Genomic DNA, 22,643 nt, shown 5'->3' with positions numbered 1-22,643 from the left:
CCAAGAACAACCAAAACCGAAACACTGTTCTGGAATCCCCGGAATACACATGGATGTGTCAATCAAACATGAATACGCGATACTGGGATCCTTCACGCAAGAAATACGAACACCAAAATCTACAGTCACACAATATTATGAACCAATGGGAAACAACAAGAGAAACATTAGCCAGACTAAGCCAACAACAAAAGGGAACGGAGGATACAAAACACCCCAAGAAAAGCCGATACCCATACATACCAATTTAAACATGCAACCAAACAACGAAGCACACTCATCAACCCAAATACCAGTTGCAAAGAACGTGTCAACATCAACTATGGGCCCCAAGGACAACCAAAATACCGAATTGATTCAACAACCTACAGCACCCAACGACCGTCAGGAAGAATGATCGATCAAAGGCTCGCCATTCTTGTGTAAGAGGAGAAGTGTACATTCGACCGGAACGTTCGTATGTTTTGACGATTATTATTATTGTGTTTCACTTTTATCAACTAACCAAACTCGACGTACGGCAATCTTGTAACCATAAGGTATTAAAACAACTGTTTCATAGTTATTTATATCTATGGATATTCCAAATAGTTAGACAACTATTCGGAATATCCCTAGATGTAAATAACTATGAAATTCACTAACCAAAGCCTAAAAACCATGTTACGAGATCTTGGCACTACAAAGAGCTATAATATTATTATACTTTATTATATATCAGTATCATACTAACACCATAATTAACTAAAACCATTATACTCAATTATTATATAACAATCAACAATGCCATTTGCGCATTTGGAGCTGAGAGCTACACTATAAGCAACTTACGCTATACCATACAGCCTAGAGAATAGAAGACTGTAAAACCATAGATACATGTGTAACCGATATAATGTGAAGATAGATGCCTTGCTGCAATAATCCATAAAACCAGTAGTAGGGGAGCCCAAGCGGGGATTTTGGGTTTTATTTAAACGCGGCAGAAAAACATAAGGGAAGAAACCTTGCACCCTGTTATTAACGACCACCATATATGAACCCTTAATATACAAGGGTGCGTCTAGGGCAGCCAATGAGATAAGTAAAAAAAAAATCGACCGTTGAATTAATTCGAGCTCGTCAGATTGACAGAAGGTAAGTTAATTACATGCAGAAAAGTGTAAATTTCAATATTCTGACGGTTTGACCATGACATAAGAAAATAAGCGAGTCACTATGCAAAAAAAAAACGTCACCTGGAAGTATTCTAGCGCGGATAAATTTTTTTTATTTTGAAGGAAATCATGTAAGGATTACGGATATAATATAATCTGCCGGTTTCTACAACGTGAAAAAGCTAAAATTATTAATAAAGTGAGGTACGTGCAGGTGCTGAGAACTATGTATTTCGCACTCCGCGCCTCTCTTCCCTTCTCACTCTTTCTCTATTTCTCACTGTCTCGCACTGTCCCCACCATATATATGTATGTATATTTTTTTTACCTTATATATTATGTTCTATTTATTGTAATTGTTCCATTTAATAACAAAAAAGAAAAAGAATAAAAATTTTCTTTTAAACTGTCAAAACAACGAAATTCCTCTACATAATTGTCAGATTCTAGGTCAGCACAACAAGGACATCAAGCTAAACCATCTGTATATAAATCTGATGAGCTTAAGTATTTCAAGGTCACGATTTTTTTTTACATTTTCAAAAATCGACCGTGAGTTCTGACTGCATCCAAATCGTCAGCCTTTTGAATATAATACCTTTTAGAGGTCACTTAACATTCCTCCTGAATATCTGATAAGCTTGAATGAAAATTTTTTTTTTCTCATTTTCTACCCCTTCATGCTGCCACCCCCGACTTGTAAGCCGGAAGATTGATATTTGTCTGTTACCAGAAGCATATAGGGCGTATACGATATTAATGTCTGACGCGCTCTAGTATTTCTTTGTAATAAATTTTTTTTACATTTTTTAAAATTAGTACACACTTCCCCCAGGAGTGAAAGGGCATATATCATATGAACTTTTTTCTTTTTCAGTATCTAATCTTCACAATCAAATAGGTTCCCGCAACGCCTAAATGACATCCCATTTAGCCTCTTGGGCTCCCCTACTACAGAGACTGCAAAACCTTCAAAACCGTGAATACCGATTATCCAGCATGAATTATACTTTCCTCCGTAACGCTGTATTGTAGGCAACGCGTGCAGCGTTTTGAAGGAAATGCAGATCTCCAATGTGGAGCCATACAGAGCCCCATTTGGAGAACACATTAGGAAACTTAACGGTGAAACGATGGAAGGTAAATCAACTCACGGAATGATTCTGTAAGGCGAAACAACTAATCAGAATTACAATAAATGTATCAATACACTAACGATCGACCCTTTTAAGTGAGCAAAGATGATACCAATTTTGAGGTAAAACGTAAGAAAACATATCCCTAGCGCCTTATAGGTATTGTATGACACCAAGGAATAAACTCATAGATGTATGCGTGGCAACGCCCAGTAACAGGCAACCAACAAACATAAGAACAACGCTCCAATACCTTCCAAGCCGATCTATATCAATATAAGAATTAACAATTACAGAAGAGAATTATACGAAAGCACATATGTAAACCTGCTCTAAAACTAAGAATTATCAAATTATTAAACACCCTAAATCCGTTAAGATTGCTATATACAAACTCCTAAGAATATTCACAGCAGTGCAATCCTAATAATATTAAGTAATTAGAAACTATGTCTCGTAAATAATCACTATTGCACTCCAGATGAATAACGATAGTAATCAATTATCATACATATGCAATTTAAATATTTACACTTGGTAATCTTAATATATAGACTTTGTAACGAACAGGATAGTAAGAACATTCAAGAAGTAAACTACGACTAGAATTCAGCGTATCGTGACCCCGAAAAATGCACACAGCCCTGACGTCCTCGACATATGACATCACGAAACATGGGTCACCTCTAGCGCATGTGAAATGTGATCACCATATTAGGAAATAGCAGCGAAAATCGGACCAGGTCCTAACGCCCACGAAAAGGGGGAAAAAAGCACAATGGCCAAGGGGGGTTGCTGCCCGTACACCAAAGCCCAAGTAGATAGCAAGCTTGGAAGTGACGGCGCAACGACCCTATGCCCACACCACCGCACCAACAGAGCGTTATGCCATACATAAAAAAGCTTGCAATATAGTAATAGCTAAAGAGCTAAGATCACGAGCGAACATGTGACGAAGATGTCGTGCCCTCATTTTAATTCCTAGAAAAGGGGGAAGGTGAGCAGAAGTTGACAAAGAGCTAAAGAAGGGGATCGTTCTGCGCAGCGATCGATACCCGTAAAACGGCGACCGATCATCGGATCGTTCTCTTGTTTTCTACCACTAGATTCGTTATCTTGTCCCGGTACAGTCTCGCGGTAAAATCCTTTTGCCTTTTGCATTTAAACTTTTCCTACGAAGTTACTCTGTCCAAAACTCCAGCGAACGAGCTTTCAGCTCAATTTTTGTCATATTAATTCAAAATCTAACAACTAAGTAACCCCGTTGTTTGTGACTTGAAATACTGAACTTACAAAATAAATCCAAGTTAATCAAAGTTTCCAAATACATTAAAATCAGTCATTCCGTTAAATCACCAATCTACGCTGCAATTCATCATATCCAGATAATTCTCAAAAGGTAAGCCAATTAATCAAATCTTTTATCCAACAATTACTCATTCCTCGGTTCGTTCGATTACAGTGATAGAACGACCGTTGTCCGGTGTATTTCAATATTTTATCGGTAATTGGTGACCCAAACTATTGATGTGAATCTAACTGTAGCTGTGTAAAGGATTCCAGTGTCTAACATCTGGAAATTTCCACCGGGTACCGTACTTTTAATATATTTGGATACTTTGATTAACTTGGATTTATTTTGTAAGTTCAGATTTCAAGTCACAAACAACGGGGTGGCTTAGTTATTAGATCTTAAATTAATATGACAAAATGGAGCTGGAAACTCGCTGGAGTTTTAGACACAGTAACTTCGTAGAAAAGGTTTAAATGCAAAAGGTAAAAAGATGTCACCGCGAGACTGTACCGGGACAAGGGAACGAATCTAGTGGTAGAAATCAAGAGGACGATCCGCTGATCAGTCGCCGTTTTTATGGGTATCGATCGTTGCGAAGAACGATCCCCCTCTTTTACTGTGTCAACTTCTTCGTACCTTCCCCCTTTTTCTAGGAATTAAAATTAGGGCACGATATCTTCATCGCATGTTTGCCCGTGATCTTGGCTCTTTAGCTATTACTATATTGCAAGCTTTTTTATATATGGTATAACGCTGTGTTGGTGCGGTGGTGTGGGCGTAGGGTCGTTGCGCCGTCAGCTTCCTATCCCCGTCAGCTTTGGTGTTGGGGCAGCAATCTCCTTAGCTACCGTGCTTCCTCTCCTCTTTTTGTAGGTGTTAGGACCTGGGCCGATTCTAGCTGCTATTCCATAATATGGTAATCACAGTGCACGTGCGCTAGCGGTGACCTCTGTTTCGTGGTGTCATATGTCGCGGACGTTAGTGCCGTGTGCACTCTCGGGGTCACGATGCGCTGAGTTCTAGACGTAGTTTACTTCTTAAATATTCTTACTATCCTGTTGGTTACGAGGTCTATAAATTAAGATTACCATATCGGTTATTTTTTATTTTGTTAGTTTTATAGTGTGTAAATATGTAGAATTGCATATGTGTTATAATTAATTACTATCATTATTCACCTGGAGTACAATAGTGGGACATAGTTGCTATTTATTTAATATTAAATCTAATACTAGTATTGCGCTGCTGCGAATATTCTTAGGTGTTCGTGTTATAACAATCTTAAGAGATTTAGGGTATTCAACAATTTGATAATTCGTAGTTTTGGAGCTGGTTTACATATGTGCTTTTGTATAATCCTCTTCTGTAATTGTTAATTCTTATATTGATATAGATTGGCTTGAAAGGTATTAGAGCATTGTTCTTATGTTTGTTGGTTGCCTGTTACTAGGCGTTGCCACGTATACATCTTTGAGTTAATTCCTTGGTGTCGTACAATACCTGTAAGGAGCTAGGGAAGATTGTTTACCTAAAAGGGTTGATTGTTATTGTATTGATACGTTAATTGTAATTCTGTTTGGTTGTCTCGCTTTACAAGATCATCCCATCAGTTGATTCATCTACAATCGTTTCGTCGTTAAGCTTCGTAATATGTTCTCCAGATGAGGCTCTGTATGGCTCCACATTGGAGATCAGCATTACCTTCAAAACGCTGCACACGTTACCTACAATACGGCGTTACGGTGGAAAGTATAATTCATGACGGATATTTGGTATTCACGGTTTTGAATGTTTTGCAGTCTCTGGTGTTATGGATTATTGCAGCAGTGCATCTATCTTTACATAATATCGGTTATACATTTATCTATGGTTTCACAGTCTTCTACTCTCCAGATTATACGGTATAGCGTAAGTTGCATATAGTGTAGGTCTCAGCTCAAAATGTGCAAGTGGCATTGTCGAGTGTTTTATAATAATAGGATATAATGGTGTTAGTTAATCATAGTGTTAATATGATAATGATATATAATAACGTATAATAATATTATAGCTCTTTGTAGTGCGAACTACATCTCGTAACATGGTTTTTAAGCCTTGATTAGTGAATTTCATAGTTATTTCTATCTAGGGATATTCCAAATAGTTAGACGGTTGTTTTAATACCTTACGGTTACAAGATTGTTGTACGTCGAGTTTGGTTAGTTAATAAAAATGATGAATAATAATAACAATAATCGATAAAACATACGGACGTTCCGGTCGGATGTTACAGTACAGAGCATAAAATATGTCCAGTCCATATAAATTTACACTGATCTCACGTAGGTATCCAATTATGACGTCACGCCACATCCTTCGCAATGACAGGGTGTTCCTTTCCGCCGGATATTTTGTTATATTCATTTTTTTTCAACAAATACAATTCTAAAATCCATTTCTACGTTTTAATTTTCACTTAAATTACATAATGTTAATAATATAGTAATGATCTGATAAAATTTTTTATTATCAGACAACCCTATTCATTTTCGCGATTCAATTTTGAGTCTATCTCGTAATTTGTCCAGAATTGACTGCTAGGACGTCACTTCTGATTGCTTATGAGCGCCTTTCAGGTGACTTGTTGAACCCCGTCGCTTTTCGGTGGTCACTTCTTTAGTTGAAAATCCATACGACATACTTTTCCTTGCCTTTACACTGCGTAGTTTATGCTGATCGTGAGTGGTGAAACGCGATCTAAGCTGAATTCGGTATTTCTCTTCCTATTTTATTAAAAATCGGACCTCTACGGTTTTCGATGTCTTCAAAAAGTGCTTAGGCCAAGTCTGGACAATGGCAGCACACAAGACAGGCGGCCAAAGCGCCCGGAAGAAAGTCCAGGTGAGTACGGATCAGTCCGTATAACCAAAGCTTAGTGAAAACGTAAACAAATCATCATACGAGATGTTAACATGACAGGTTACATTTATCATATATTTGTATGTAACTTCTTGTCCTACACCATCATTGCTCCTCGCAATGATGTTATTGCGTTACATTGCTCATTATCGAATCTTCCTTTCCTCTGCAACGGTAAAAGGTGTCTATGGTAATTAGAGACGAAGTTGAACGTAAGCATAGAGCTGGCGTAAACTCACTGCAGTATGATCCAGTATCGCACAGACTCTATTCGGCAGGAAGAGACAGTATAATTCGAATATGGAACTGCAAAAATATAAAAGAACCATACATCCAGTCAATGGAACATCATACTGACTGGGTGAACGACATTGTGTCGTGTTGCGGTGGAAAGAATTGTAAGTCAAAGTGACTTCTTGCCACGTTGTCTTTCTTCTTTGATGCTTTCAAATTCTTTACTCTCATTTTGCTTTATCAATTTTCTCAGTGATATCAGCTAGTTCGGACACAACAGTCAAAGTTTGGAATGCTCACAAAGGCTTTTGTATGTCTACATTGCGTACGCATAAAGATTATGTGAAAGCGCTTGCTTATGCCAAGGACAGAGAACAGGTGGCCAGTGCCGGATTGGACAGAGCAATATTCCTATGGGATGTCAACACTCTCACTGCTCTCACTGCTAGCAACAATACAGTAACCAGTAAGTATGATCACTTGAATCTCGCTCATAGTTCTGCGATTGATGCAACATCTGGCTGCCACAATATTTTTAGGAATATTATATTTTTAATCTTTATCATTGGTCTTCAAGTTCAAATAAATTAAAATGAACTGAAAGTATTATTTTCGAATTTGCTGGAATAAAAAATAAGTTCAAAAGAACATAAGGTTAAAATTTGTAATGTTAATATAACCACGCATACACAGGAAACCTGACGTCTGTAATGTCAGCAGAACCATGTTGGAAAAATCGATTCTTACAGATACCATAACTAGGTGCTCTTTAGGTGCTAATTAGGTGTCCTACTCAAAAATTAGATGCTCGATTCTATTACCGATAAGAAAGATTCTTCACTCTGAGCTGCTGACCCAATGTCGTGCTAGTAGCGCATAGTCTGAAAATGTCCAATATTGGTTATGGCTTTCCATTGTTATGGTAGTCTAAAAATGACTGCGCAAGAGTTAGGTGTCCTTTAACTCGAATTCATTGTCTTAAAAAATGTATTTACACTTCAAAAAATCGTTAAATAATAGCGGTAGAATAAAAATGGTTGACTCAGGAATTAGGTGCTTTTTAGGTGCTGATTGCCTGATTTAAGAGCTTTTAAATACCAGTGGTGACAATTTCTGATTTTCAATCCTTAGTAAAAAACAAAAAAAAAAAAAACCATCCTTAAAATTCATTGCAGCGATTTCTTTTTTATGGCAAAATGTTCAGCGATCTAAGAGCTAACCGGACATGAATGATTTGATTTTTGAGATACTGCCCCCTAATAACCCCCTGTTCCAATTTGTTTCCGATCATCAGAAAACTACCCTTCAAATTCATCGCAGCGAATTTTTTTTTTACAGCAACTCACACAACATGCCAGTACTCATCGTTTTGAATTTTGTTTTCTCCTCTCATCGTGATTGGGCGTGGATATATCCATAGGGGTTGTTTCTACGACATTTTTTCCAATGTATTTCAGGAGTTCCTAATTAGTTCCTAATTCTTACATGATCAAAATGATTAAAAAAAAATTTTTTTTCTGTGGCGGGGCTAGCTTTTCGGTAAGCTGATCCCCCCACTTTACAAAATGGATTTTCTCGTAACAGAAACGAGCTCAAAAATCGCGGTTTGCGGCATTGTAGAACGCATAAATAGCTCCTTAATCTATGATTTAAAAAAAATTTTTGGAGCAAGTGGAGAGGGCAGCTTTTTGGAGGTGTAATCTTTGTATTGTTCTCAAAATAAGCAGGATACCGCGCTCTATCCATATCTGAACCTCAAATTTCTGTACTCCTAAAGGCAACTGAAATATTAAAACTAAAATTTTCAAAAAATCAAAAAAGTTAATAAAAGTCAGAAAAAAGTCATTTTTATGGCGATTTATGAAAATTTGAATGTCTTACTCTAGGTCAAGAAATCAGGACCTATATAGAGGTGCCCGTTCATGTTGGACCTTGAATTGGAAAATTGGTATTTTTTTTGTTTAAGCACCGATTTTGCACAACCTAATAATCGCGCAAGGAGGGAGGTTTGGAATTAGATTAGGGATGGAATGAACCACCCAATCTTCGATTTTCCAAATCATCTGTTGAAATTGAGTATTGTTTCAAAGCCGTTAAAAGAACGGTTTTTCGTCTCCAAATTTGAAATTAAAAATTCGGAAACAATTTCATCTTGTAGGAAATTTTATAGCAAACATGAAAAGTGCTGTACATTTTTATGCTCAGAGCCGTCATTTCGGAATTATTTCAATTAAACTGATGGGAAAACTTTGGATTTGCACTAGCGGAATTTTTTTCATAATTTGCCGTCACATTCAGCCCGGCGCACATCGATATTCTCAAATGTTACATTTTTTGGGAAATACTCAAAAAAAAAAAAAAAATGTGATCTTTCATTTGGTCAAATCATTAGTTAAAAGCTGTTTGGATGACTGGTCTAAAACGCACTTTAATCTAAAAAAACGTTTCAAAAGTTGTAAAAATTGAGTTTGAGATTTGCAATTTTTTAACTGAGCTTCAAATGATACTCCAAAGAAATAAGATGATGGATATTGAGATACCTTTATTATTTCGAAATGAAATAATTCAAAAATGTCTAAAGAATATTTTTCACTGCAGATTTCTGTGTAAAAAGTTACCCCAAGAAAAAAAATCACCAGCCGGGTGACTTGCTCCTTTAACATGACGATACATTGCATCAGCAAGCTTACGTAAAACTTAATTGCGAATGATATGAAATGTAGCACCTAATTTTTTATAGTATACACAATCAGTACCTAAAGAGCACATAATTCCTGGGTCAACTATTTTTTTCTACCGCCATTATTTGACAATTTTACGAAGTGGAAATGCATTTTTTAAGATAATGAATTCAAGCACTTAATTTTTGAACAGAGCACCTGAAGAGCAACTAATTCTTGCATAAAGAAATTTTTTCCATACTCAATATTCCGCGTCTTTAGACTATGTGCTGCCAGGATGACATTCTGTCAGCAGCTCAGAGTGAAAATTCTTTTTTATCGGTAATGGAATCGAGCACCTAATTTTTGAAAAGGACACCTAATTAGCACCTAAAGAGCACCTATTATGGTATCTGTAACGATCAATTTTTCCAATATGGTTCTGCTAACATTACAGACGTCCAGATCGAACACAGGGCAATTTTTATCGACATTTATTCGAATTTGAATAAATTAGATTTTTTAAACATAAATACATATCTGCAACTTTTGAAACTAAAAACCAATTTCAATCTCTAAGACATTGAAATTGCAAAGATGTTGTAATGAATTATTCTGTATCCCACTCATCTGATTTGATTTAGTTTACTGAGGCAAACATGTTGCATCAATATGAGGTTGAAGTTCACAACGCTAATGTAACGAGAAGTTTGATGAAAAATCAGTTATTCAAAGAGTTCTGGATTGTTTGAATAATAGGTGGGGATAAAAATGTCGTAAGATCAGAAAATAGAACGATCATAATGTTACGTCTGGTGTTCCACCACACATCTTTCCTCATCTTCTTCGACCAACTCTACCTGCTAATTCTTCCATATTCCTTATAGTAACATTATAGTCTCCATCCTGTCCTATTTCCATCCAGCTCACACTACTCATTATCGCCCTCAATTCACTTATTCTATTCCCCACTATTCTGGATTCCAGCACCTTTCGTGTACTCACAATTTTTGTCCTAAAACACTTCTATTTTATTGTTCATCAGATATACTTCAATCCCAACGTTCGTGTAATCGACCTCTATTCCATCCTACATGAAATATACAGTGAAACTTCGTAATAGCAGACATCTTCGGGACTAGTAATATTATCCATTATTGAGGAGTGTTCGCTATTCAGGATAATATTAACGTGTGAATTGTGCTTCTGGAGATTTTTAGACTGTCTCTTGTAAAGCGGAATCCGTTGTTGGGAGGTGTCCGTTAAGAGAAGTTTCACTGTATGCCAATTCCAATATTCAGACAATCCACTTTGTTCAACTATACATTTAAATTCCTCACTATTCCAATAAAGCATTTATACATTCAACCATAAACCTTCCTTGAATCAATTCTTACTCCTTCCTCCATTCTTTTACTCAAGAGCAGTGACGAAATCAGACCCAAAGATACCTGAAACAACATATCGAGTGGGTATAGAAACGTATCGATAGCCGTTCGTCAATACCTCCCCTGTATCCTATAACAACAATATTGGATTTACAAAAACACGAAGATCCATTATTATTTATAGATTTTCAAAATGTTGAAAATCAAAGTGAAAAGATTTTAAAATGTTGAAAGCCAAAGTATGAAATCGTCAGAATGAATGCAAATATAGCAAGCAAAAATAGTATCGTCAGAAGTCTAATGATTCTATATATTATGGTGTACTACTTTACCTCTTTACATTTTGACTTTTCTTTATTTCGATTTTCTACATCTTAAACTTCTATGAATTGGCTTTTCCAGTCTTTGAAAATCTGATATTGTGACTCTTATATTTTTTGGATGTTCTTACATTTTTATCCCTACTCATTATTGTTGTTCGTTGTTTCTGAAGTACAAGATTTTATATAGAATTACAGAACATACCACACTTTGGAATTACTGTTATAAAAGTAAAGAAGTGAACCTGATGTCTGTCTCCATTATTGGGTATTTTTCAGCAGTAATTCCTAATTTCTAACGCATCAACGCATAAAATTTTCTGACGATCCTGTTTTTTATGCGGCAGACTTAATCTTACATAATGTCAAAAATTGATTGTTTTAATGAAATCGTTTACAAAGTAGTTAGTGCATCTTTTGCAACTTGTAATCTTGCCTTCATCATTTTTGTGACTAGTTACACTTGCTTCATTGTTTTTCAACCTCTTATTTCAGCTGCTGAGCTCTCTCGATTATCAATATTCATTTATGATGATATTAATCACAATGGGAATTTGTATGCTGAATATCTAGCCTTTATATTTACTAATATTGGAAACCATCTGCTTATTATTTAATCAATAATTGAATCTCAGTGTTTTTAAAAGTAAAGAAAAAGTGTTGTAAAATGCAATATGTTGAAGTAGGGAAAACGCGTAATTTTGGGTTGGGAAATGGGAGGAAAAGTTGGAGAGTGTTTAAAACAAAATTGAGGGCCACTCTGTAACTTACATAAGAAAAATCATATATAGATGTACACGTACTTTATTTTACAGCATCCTCGTTAACTGGAAATAAGGACTCTATTTACAGCCTGGCGATGAATCCTTCTGGGACTGTGATAGTCAGTGGCAGTACCGAGAAAGTGTTGCGTGTCTGGGATCCCAGGTCATGTGCAAAATTGATGAAGCTCAGGGGGCATGCGGATAATATTAAAGCTTTGGTGTTAAACAAAGATGGTACTCAATGTCTCTCTGCAAGCTCAGACGGTACCATAAAATTATGGTCTCTTGGCCAACAGTGGTGCATACAAACTTTCAGGGTACACACGGAAGGCGTTTGGGCTTTACTAGTACGTATTGTCTTTCAACTCAGATTATCATTATCCTACTTGAGAATTTCATGAATTCTGCTAAAATTGTAAATATTAAACTCCTTTAGGTGTTTTTTTTATCAAGTATCAAATTTACAAAAAACATCCATTATTTGATTTGTTTTCATGAAAAATCAACTGTCAATAATAAATACTCTCAGTATGATTCACACATAAGTTAACACGAGAATGCGTGATCAATCTTGAATCACCGAATTTCGTGCTAAAAACAAAGAATCATTTTATAATTAAATTTTCCACTAGAAATATGGAATTAAGTTAAAATCAAATTTCCCACTAGAATCATTAAATTGTTTCTAAATTGCTAAATTTCCCAATGAAGACGCTAATTTACCTAAGAATCACTAGATTTTTTGCTAACCTTGGTAAATGAATGAGTCTTGACGAAAACCTTCCAAAGCAACTAAATATTGCGTGAAAATAACTGAATTAATGATACTACACATTCTGGCCGTTTGGTTCAGTTGCACCTTATGTTTTAGAGAGTGAGGTCATATCAAACACAAATTTGCAACTAAAAACACTGGATTTGCTACGTCTTATTTTTGCATAAAAATTGTATAACCCAATTTTCTTAGCATGATATTGAGAATTTCGCATTATCCAAGAACTCTTGTGCAGAAATATTAAGGTGGTGCCCTGTTGGATTTCGATATTGATGTATGTATCTCCAAATATCGAAGTCCATATATCTCAAACACGAAAAGGGCTTAACAGCACTATTCTATATATAATTCTGAACAAAACCATTCCAAACTATTTTCATTTGAGGCCGAAAAAAAGAAATAGCGAGGATTCTACAAAATCGCAATAGTAAATTTTGCAGAATTCATGTCATTTCTTTATTTCTGCGTCACACGAAAGTGCTTTGGAGTATTTTTGTTCAGGATTGTGTATAGAATGGGGCTGTTAAGGTTTTTTTCGCGTTTAGAATGCATGGACTTCGATATTTAGATATATACGATAACGTCGAAATCAACTAGGGTACCCCTGCAAGGGGGGTATTCATACCAATCATTTCCTTTGTACTATTTCGCAAAATGAAATACTTTGGCGGTATGGAATAATCATTCCTTTTAAAAATGAAACATTTGCTGGCCAAGTATATCAGATCATCATGCCACATAGTGTGGCATTTACGTTAAAATAGCCAAAAAAATTAAGACAAATATGTGAAACACACTTTGAAAAGTTACGAAAAGTATTTCAAGCTTTTCTAAGCGTATACTCGATATAACTATAATAACTATAAAAAAAAAAATTTTACACGAAATTAGAAAATCTGAAACATTTCTTGTAATTCTATGAACCTTTTCAAAGACCCTGAATTTATTTGATATCACTTCAGAATCAAAAGTGTCAAATGTTTATATTATCCCTCTACTGAATTTCTATTGACTGAATCTTAATACACAAATTTAGGCCACGGATACATTCAGTCATGTGATATCTGGAGGAAGAGATAGAAAAGTAATAATGACAGAGCTGAGAGCAACTGAGAAATGTACTGTTATATGTGAGGAAAATGCTCCGATCCTTAAAATGGCTATGACGCCCGATCAGACCAGCTTGTGGGTAGCAACAAGTGAATCTACCATAAATAATTGGGTATGTGAAGAGGAAAAACCTTATTTTGACCGATTCCTCATCTTCCCAATTAGCTTTTTAAGTTGAAAATTTCAACCTGGTTGCAAATTGCATGTGTTGTAGATATTATTCAGTTTAATATACTTTTATACTTAATATACTTATAAATACACTATGAGATGAAAATCTTCCATTTTTTAGGTAAAAATTTCAACTTTTCCTGTCAAAAACAAAAAAAAATATCAGTTAATGTGTTTTTGGTAAAAATCTATGATGTTTCCGAACGTGAAATCCATTTTGTGGTAAATCTTTATGAACTGCTAAGGAACATGATTGTTGGCCTTTCGAGTTCTGTAGATTCGAACGCCCAAAAAATAAGTTTATTTTTTTTTCTTGAACAGTAGATATTTTGAAGTAGGTATATTCTACAATTGTTTGAGCGTTTTGAAAATAACAGCGATTTTGAATTTTGCAAGTTCATCGTAGGAAAAATAAAAAATAGATTTATTTTTGGTCTAAAAAAGTAGCAATTTTTTGTATGTTCTGAAATTTTTAGTGGAATTAAAGTAGGATTATAATTGAGTCCGTAATTCCCCTAATATAAAATATATTCAGAAAATGCTAAATCCCTGGAATATTCGTACCAATCCTATTATGATGCCATGTTCATGCCACTCAAAATTTTAGCATACATTGAAGAATGTCTACTTTTTCGCGCAATGAAATGTAAACAAATGAAAATTCAAAGACAAAAGATCCAGTTTAAAAACGTGATAAAATTGATCAACGCGTTTTTTGTAACCGTTAAGGCCAAAAAATGCAGGGATTTTCATAGCATCGTGCAGGCTACAACAAAGTCAAATTGCAACCCACTAAAAATAGTAATCCTACAAAGGTAGACGAAAGGTTGCAGATCGGTTCGTTTATAACTGTGCGGAAGTTGAGACTTTTTATTTTCACATTTCTTTTTGATATGCAGACAATTACTCAAAAAGACTGGCAGTGTGGTGACTATTGCGAAGACGCAATGGGGAACGGAGGTGGTTTGAGGACTATGGGACCACGTAACTCGGACCCTGCACAAAAAATTATAGGTGGTGCTGCAGTTAGGCATTGTCATGTATTAAATGACAGAAGACACGTTTTGACTCGGGACACTGAGGAGAATGTGGCGCTTTATGATGTCTTGAAAGCTGTCAAAGTCGTTGATCTTGGACGAGTAGACTTTGAGCAGGAAGTGAAGAAGAGAAATAAGACTGTATATGTCCCTAACTGGTTCAATGTCGACCTCAAAACCGGGGTCAGTTGCTATTCCCATTATTACCTGCATATTCGTCCAGAATAAAATTTTACTTTGTATAGTGACAGTGATTTATTGTCGTTTAGTAACCAAAACTATCGTACTGTTTGACAAATTTGATCAAAGTTTCCTGTGCCCTGACGCTGAGCGACTATCGTAGTTTGTGAACAGATACTAATAATACTCTTTTAGCTTCAACGAATATCAAATTACTTAGATTTTGGCTGGGAAATTGAAATGAAAAAATATTCGGCATGCATTCATTTGACAAGTCTCTTATTTTTGGTTTCACTGCCTGTCGAATTTCAGTTGTCTGATGAATGATCCGTATCTTGTTTTGTTCGATAAATCATTACTGATCATTGTTTAAATCCGTTTTATCGCATTTACTGCAAGATTTTTATTGTCGTTTATAGATGCTGACAATACACTTGGGCCAGGACGAAAATGACTGTTTTTCTGCATGGGTGTCTGCAAAAGAAACGAACTTGGCTGACAACGATGCTGTTGACCAAAAAGGTACAAAATATTGTTGAATTCAAAATTCCGTGTCATTGGTATGTTGACATTTTTAGGCTTCAATTTTTTATATTCAAGTTGTACATTACGCTGTCGAGTGTCACGGCAACTGAGATATGATAGAAGAAATTTGTCTTCAACTATTGGTTTGCGATCAAGACTATCAATTAAATTCGTAACAACTTTTACTTTAATTTATGCACCTTGAAATATTAATCTACACCCAATTGGAATTGAATTTTCGACACTTAATGTTTTTTCCATTCTAATCATTTCAATGAAGGTCGGTTACTGTCTTGTTCCGCTTTTCAACTAAAGCTTACATCTATGATTTATATCTGATTGTTTCTGATCTTTTTTCGGTTTTTAACTCTTAAGACTTGAAATTTTTACGAACCTGAAGATAGTATGGTAAACGTATCGAAATATTTTTAGAAAATTCGCCAATTTACAATTTGACAATAACTTTGAAGGTGTTGAATTTGTTTTGGTTTATTACAACGTAGATAATTTTATACCATCCCGATATTGGGAAATAACAATTTTTCGTTAAAAGGCATCGCTCATCAATGCTAAAAATTTCAACATCAACCATTTTTTTTATACCGATTTCACATTCTGCTTATGGCTTACTCTCGGTTATATAAAACTTTGAATTCATCACTTCTCATCTATTTTCACTGTTGTTAAAAACCCCGATTTTTTAATGGGTGTAGTTTTTCGAAGACAGCAATTTTTGAAGTTCGTAACATGAAGTTAAAAAAACTTTCGTTTTAAATCGCTATTCTAAAACTTGAACTTTATATGATACATACTCGGATAATTGAAAGATGCTGGACCTCAACGATAACGTGCCGGGAGTCACGCTGACTGTTAAATGTCATATATACCCAGACACAGCAGTTGAATCTATAGTTTGCTTAGTGTGCAAAGAATTGTGGATCAAAAGTGACTTCGTAAGATTGCTACCAAAAGAAATGAGATCTTAGAATATGGGAGACGAGAGTATGGAATGTGTGACTTCTTAGTGTGCGAAAAATTGTGGTTCAAATGTGACTTCGTAAGGTTGCTATCAAAAGAAACGAGATTTCGGAATATATGATGCTCATCTGGACATGACCTCCAAGTGTCAACAGGGAGATACTGATAATTATTCCTTACGTGATTCGTTCATTACTAAAGCAGTGCTTGCATATTACGTAAATATGTACCGTTACCTAAACCAGTCAAGAGCCAAATATAAAAAAGTCATACCAAGATAACATGCAAGTAAAAGAGAACAGCAAAGACGGTGTGAAAGATGGGAATGTTACTTTCGAGGCTGAACCGCCAAAAATACTGTATTGGCCCGAATACAATTAGACCCCAAATTTTTTACCTCTGATTCAGGACTTTTTTTTTGGATCCGAATGTAGGTCAAATTTCAGAAGCAAACTACCTATTATCACAGGTGGATATTTATTTATAATATTGCAGTTTTTTTTAGAATATACTACATATTACTACATAAATTGAACTTGAGTCAAACAAAATTAGACATGGTTTTAGGTACATTTCTATCAGCAGAGTTTTCATCGGTGTCCTTCCCAGTTGCTGAGGCTTTGACAGAGCTCTTCTCGGTCATTGAACTTTTGTTTTCTGGGATGGGAGCATCTTCATTTTCCCAGAGCACGTCATCTTCAGTTCCATCCATTTCGTTGCTTATGCAATATTTTTTGAAGCCTGCGACGATAGTTTCACTTTTAATAGAATCAGATTGCCAGGCAGTTTTTATCTATTGCAACAATAAAGGAACAAACGGTTTCCATATTTTTCCAGTCCGTGTAAGAGTCCAAGATCTGCTTCCAAGCATCCAGTTCGTATAACCCCTCAGCTTGCCTTTGAAGGGTTTGTTCACCATTGTCCAGGACTTGTAACTGACAAGTAAACTGCCTGAGGTTCCCCCTCCCCCCGATTTCGACAATTTGAACATATGTTCAAATAAAAAACATTGAAAGAAATCGGAAAGTTAACATGGAATGGTTTGTATACCATTGAAGAAATTAAAGTTACCACCACTATCAAGGTATTCACCCCTTTAAACCGTTCTTCCGCCGATAAAAAGAAATACGTATCGCTTATATTTTGATGGAGAACAACATATCCTCAAATGGTCGAAATCGGGGGGGGGGGGGGGGGGGGGGGGGGCACCTCAGGCAGTTTCCTTGTGAGACAAAATGCCTCCTGAGATGATGATTAAATCTGACTTTAAATTTTGGATTTGACTTTTTACGGTGACAGTTGTGTGCCCACGGAAAGCATCTCGAACAAACATTACCCTCCAACTCAGCAGAGCGGCAGGTCGCTTATCCCATACCACTCTCAGCCAGTCTTGCACTAGATCTTCAGACATCCACCTATTGTCTTGGCAGCGAACGTATATTTCAAGTGGTAGCGTTTCTTTCGGTACCGTTTGCGTTTTGGTACAATGTGCGGTGGAAGTTTAGTGCTGTCAGTTAGCACCACCAACATTACAATTATCCTTAATTTCTTACTTTCAGAGCTTTTGATGAGTACGCTCTTTGCACCTCCGACCGTCGTATTTGATGGCATATCAAAATATACTGGTGTCTAGTCAGCACTAACCATTTGGCCAAGTAGATAGTTGTACTCTTTCCTTAATTTTAATACAAATCGCTGGTACTTGACTACGTTTTTTTTCGAAATCATTGGCTAGGCACTGGGTGAGAGGTGTTCTTTACCGTACAGTTGAACCGTGTCTTCTCATCATACATTTACACCATCCCATACTAGTTTTAAACCGCATTCGTGGAATACTCATGGAACTATTTCCAATCCCTTGAATTGTATAACTCCGCACGTAATTGCCAAACCTTGCATTCTTTTTTCGCGCACAAAGGCTGCGACTCGATTATCCAATTCTGTATAGAAATCTGGCAGAAGCCGGATCTATGTGCTCTAAAACAGTCGCATACATTTTTTCTATTATATCGTATTTTAACACGGCTCGGCAATTGTTGGTGTTTTCGGCTTCCCGCACAACCATTAGTTTGAAGTTCGCATTACAACTATGACGAACTTTTTTTTGTACCTGATTTGTCTGTGAAACCCGAGACTTCACTCTATATGCACTCCGAACATTGATTTTTAACAATTCTCAATTATTACACGCGTGAAATATCAAATTAACAACTTGTTTACCCCGACTTCAGACTGATGCTTCGAAAAATTGAAGTTTGAATCTTCGATCTTTGAGATTGGGCACGCGCACTGCGCGAATATGCGTAGCATCGCTAAAATATTAGGATTATCGATCGATAACGAAGTTTTCAGTTGATAATGCTAATTCCCTACAAAGTCCCGAATATAAGTCTAGTACGGTTTTTGAGGGTAAGATCTCTTACCAAAAACCACGACTTATATTCAGACCAATACAGTAATTTCCAGATGAAGTTATATGACAAATTAAAAAGCAAAAATAGTCTATTGATTGAAAAATTTAACACTAACAGAAACATCGCATTTTCTCAGGTTGTGAAATCTGGCAATATAAGCAAGCAAAGGTATAATGGACAATAGCTTTAATCAAGTTAACATACCCTCTATGATTATAGAGTGTAGTTAAAAAGATAATATAGATAATATTGAGAAGGAAATAAAGAAAAAAATCATTGCTAAAACACCTGTAATTGCTACATACAAAAAAGTGAATAAGAATAAAATCATTTTGAAATGCTTTGGTGGAAACGAAATTAAGAACCTCATGGAACAGCAGTGATCAATGAATAGTATAAGGTCACGATCGACAAGCAGAAGAGTCCTTTAATAAAAGTTATAGGAATTAATGCAGATTTCGATTATAAAAATGACTCATTAGAAAAGGAAATCATCGAGAGAAAAAAGTTTTATGATCTGCAAGATAAATTAAGAATGCCGAATGTCCAAAGTACTAGGAAGCTGAACACAAAGTCGCACACGGGAACCCTTGAAGTAAACAGAGAAGTATATTCTGTCTTCATGAACACAAAAAGAATATACGTAGGATGGCAAAGTTGTAGAATAGTAGATGAATTTAATCTAAACAGATGTTTTAAATGCTGCGGCTATATCGACTTTTCTAAAAAGCACCATAGTGCAGATAAGTGTTACAAGTGTGCTTGTGACCACGGCGAAAGTAACTGTAACAGTAGCATAATTAACTACGTGGTTTATCTCCCTGTAAATGAAAAGTATAACTTAAGCTTGAGCACGAGTCATAAATGTACTGAAGGGGAAAAATGTGGCTCCTATTTATGATTTTTGACAAAAGTGATCAAAGAGACGGATTACCCATATAATAAACCCCTAGGAAGACATATGAGTTTATTGTGTGGAAACCTACCTGTGTTGCCACACGATCGGTATTGGCTTACCGCCTCGTTCTCGGGCCTAGGATTGCCAGGTAAGCCTAGAGAATTTCGAGGCTTACCACGAGATAAGTTATTCAATCAGGTGGATTAATTGTCAGGTCGTCTTTTGTTTATTGCGAATAAAGTAAAGATTAAAAATGTACACGCAGGAAATATAACGTAAGCATCGGTGTGGCTTGAGGATAAAGACAGCCTGGTGAAAAACCACGCGTAAGATGTGTAAGACAAAGCAACTTATGCGGACGACTCGTAGTCCACGTTATCAGCGGTGGTGCATCTCAGCTGACGATCATGAGGAACCTGGCTTACTTTGAATGTACGTCTGGGATTTCCCATGACAAGTTGATATACCAACAAGGGTAGCAGGAAAAGTGAAGACGCTAGCAACAAAAATCCTAAAAATAGCCGTGACAAGTAATCTGGCTCAATTTCATATTGTCGAGGGTTCAGTCATAGATGGTAAATTGTTTAGAAAAGCTACCAATCAGGCAGTCACGATTATGTGATGAAGAAGCTGGTGAAGGTGGTATTGCTCTACTTAAAGAAATCATATTTAATAACATTGATTATCTTAATAAAAATATTATCTAAGTAAAAGAAATCTCGATCATGTATCCGAATATTAGAAGTTTGAACTGCAATTTTGGACAAATGTTGATGCTACTTCAAAGCTTGAACCAAATCATTTGTGGGTGCAAGTCGTCGGAATTGTGGAAACGTTCATTGGAAAATGAAAAGATGACCTTGGCAGACGTACTAGACATCGTGCAAGTGCTCGATGGCACAAGCCAAGTTGACGAGTAGGGAATCGGTCACAAGGATTTCTAACAAGTCGCCAGGGATGGCTAGAGATCAGAATAAAAGTTTTAAATGCTTCGGATGCGGTCGTTCAGGTCACATGACAAGTGACAAATTTTGTCCAGCTAGGGATAAAAAATGTGCGAAGTGCAAGAAGAGAGGTCGCTACGCGATTGTCTGTAAAACGGAAAAGACGTCTAAAAACAAAGTAGAGCGGCAAAAGAAACCGAATAACCAAAACAAATAGAAGTCGGATCCAGTCAAGATGGTCGAAGCGAGGACGAGGGGCTAGTCACTCTCGATGTATGTATAGTCGCTTCTTACTACCTTATCTAACTTATTTGCTGGTGACGAGTACCGATGAGTATCGACGAGTCTTTAGATAGATAAGGCAAATAAGTTAAATAAGACAGTAAGACGCGAGTATTCTCGAGAGTGACTAGCCCCTTGGGCCAGGACAACAGCGCGGTGGACTACGCGTTCACACTGACGGCGTGGGATTCAATCAATAATGTGATCGAGAAGACAGATTCCGCTGAAGTAGGTGGAATATCAATGGCCATCGTAGTCGATTCGGCATCAGCGTGAAATATTATAAGTCATGATACGTGGCAATGGTGCAAAAAGCAAGGTATAACTTGCGTTTCGGCAATAAGGTCTGATAGAATAGTTTTTGCATACGGTCGAAAGACAATCTTCAACTCGGGGAGAGTTTCATTGTTCTCTTAAAGTGGGGAAATACGAAGTCAAAGTTGAGTTGCTAGTAGTCCATAATTCAACAAAATCTGTGACGAGTTATAAAACGGTAGTTGAGCTACAGGTAACACAAATCGGGACAGAACTTCAAGTATATAGGATTAGAGAAGTCGATGATAAATTGTTTAACGGCATTGGCAAAGAGAAGTGAATTCGAACATGTTTTTGGTGAATAGAAAAATTAACGACGGTGCCAGGAATCGAACCTGGTATCTAGAAATGCTTTGCGGGAGACTTACTCCACTAGACCACCTTCGGCACAACAGCCGCCCCCGAAGCTCCGCGCCAGGACGTCGTATGCGTACCTCAATCATGTGAACTCTAAATCCAGGGGTAATTACTACTCGAGCAAGGACAGCTCCTGCGACGACCTTGGAAGGGCGAGGATCGAGGTCCTCCTAGACCGCGGTACAGAGGGGCTGCAGGCGGCCTCGACGTCGATAGTGCCGGACCCTGGTAGCAGGGGGTACCTCCACCATCGCCTGCCGTGATCAAAGGCCTTCAAATAATGATAATAATAATAACGACGACGACGACGACGACGACGACGACGACGACGACGACAATAATAATAATAATAATAATAATAATAATGATAATCTATAATTTTTCGATGCGATTAATGCTTATTTTATTTTTTGATGAATTTTTTTTCATTTTCGGAAATTTTTCTTCGTTTTCTGGAAACTTTTTTTCATTTTCTGAAAGCTTTTTTTTGTTTTCTAGAAACTTTTTTTACGTGTTAATTAAATAGGAAAAATGTTTTCGGGAAAACTTTTTTTACGTGCTAATTAAATGGGAAAAATGTTTTCGGAAAACTTTTTTTCGTTTTCTGAACACTTTTTTTCATTTTCTGAAAACTTTTTTTCGTTTTCTGGAAACTTTTTTTCATTTTCTGAAAACTTTTTTTACGTGTTAATCAAATGGGAAAAAAGTTTTCGGAAAACTTTTTTTCGTTTCCTGGAAACTTTTTTCCATTTTCGGAAAACTTTTTTTCGTGGTAAACGAATAAATATGAATAATTGTTCAATATA

At 36.3% G+C, this 22,643-nt stretch overlaps 1 protein-coding gene across 4 annotated transcripts in view; it reads left to right on the top strand.

Moving 5' to 3' along the window:
• The first annotated feature begins 6,279 nt into the window (after positions 1–6,279).
• Positions 6,280–22,643, top strand: part of LOC124182968 (WD repeat-containing protein 48) — a 68,097-nt gene continuing 51,733 nt past the window's right edge. For all 4 annotated transcript variants that reach the window (XR_006870894.1, XR_006870893.1, XR_006870892.1 and 1 more), the window contains exons 1-7: positions 6,280–6,467; positions 6,667–6,883; positions 6,973–7,185; positions 11,903–12,198; positions 13,663–13,848; positions 14,807–15,127; positions 15,544–15,646. Coding sequence is in view for 1 of the 4 variants with exons in the window: in XM_046570851.1 (XP_046426807.1) it covers positions 6,420–6,467; positions 6,667–6,883; positions 6,973–7,185; positions 11,903–12,198; positions 13,663–13,848; positions 14,807–15,127; positions 15,544–15,646 (1,384 nt within the window). In the remaining 3 variants the exon portion in view is untranslated. The remainder of the gene's footprint in view (positions 6,468–6,666; positions 6,884–6,972; positions 7,186–11,902; positions 12,199–13,662; positions 13,849–14,806; positions 15,128–15,543; positions 15,647–22,643) is intronic.

This window comes from Neodiprion fabricii, chromosome 5, assembly GCF_021155785.1.
Source record: "Neodiprion fabricii isolate iyNeoFabr1 chromosome 5, iyNeoFabr1.1, whole genome shotgun sequence".
Taxonomy (NCBI): Eukaryota; Metazoa; Arthropoda; class Insecta; order Hymenoptera; family Diprionidae; genus Neodiprion; species Neodiprion fabricii.
Note: the sequence above shows the minus strand (reverse complement) of the source record. Positions and strands in the feature narration are given on the sequence as shown.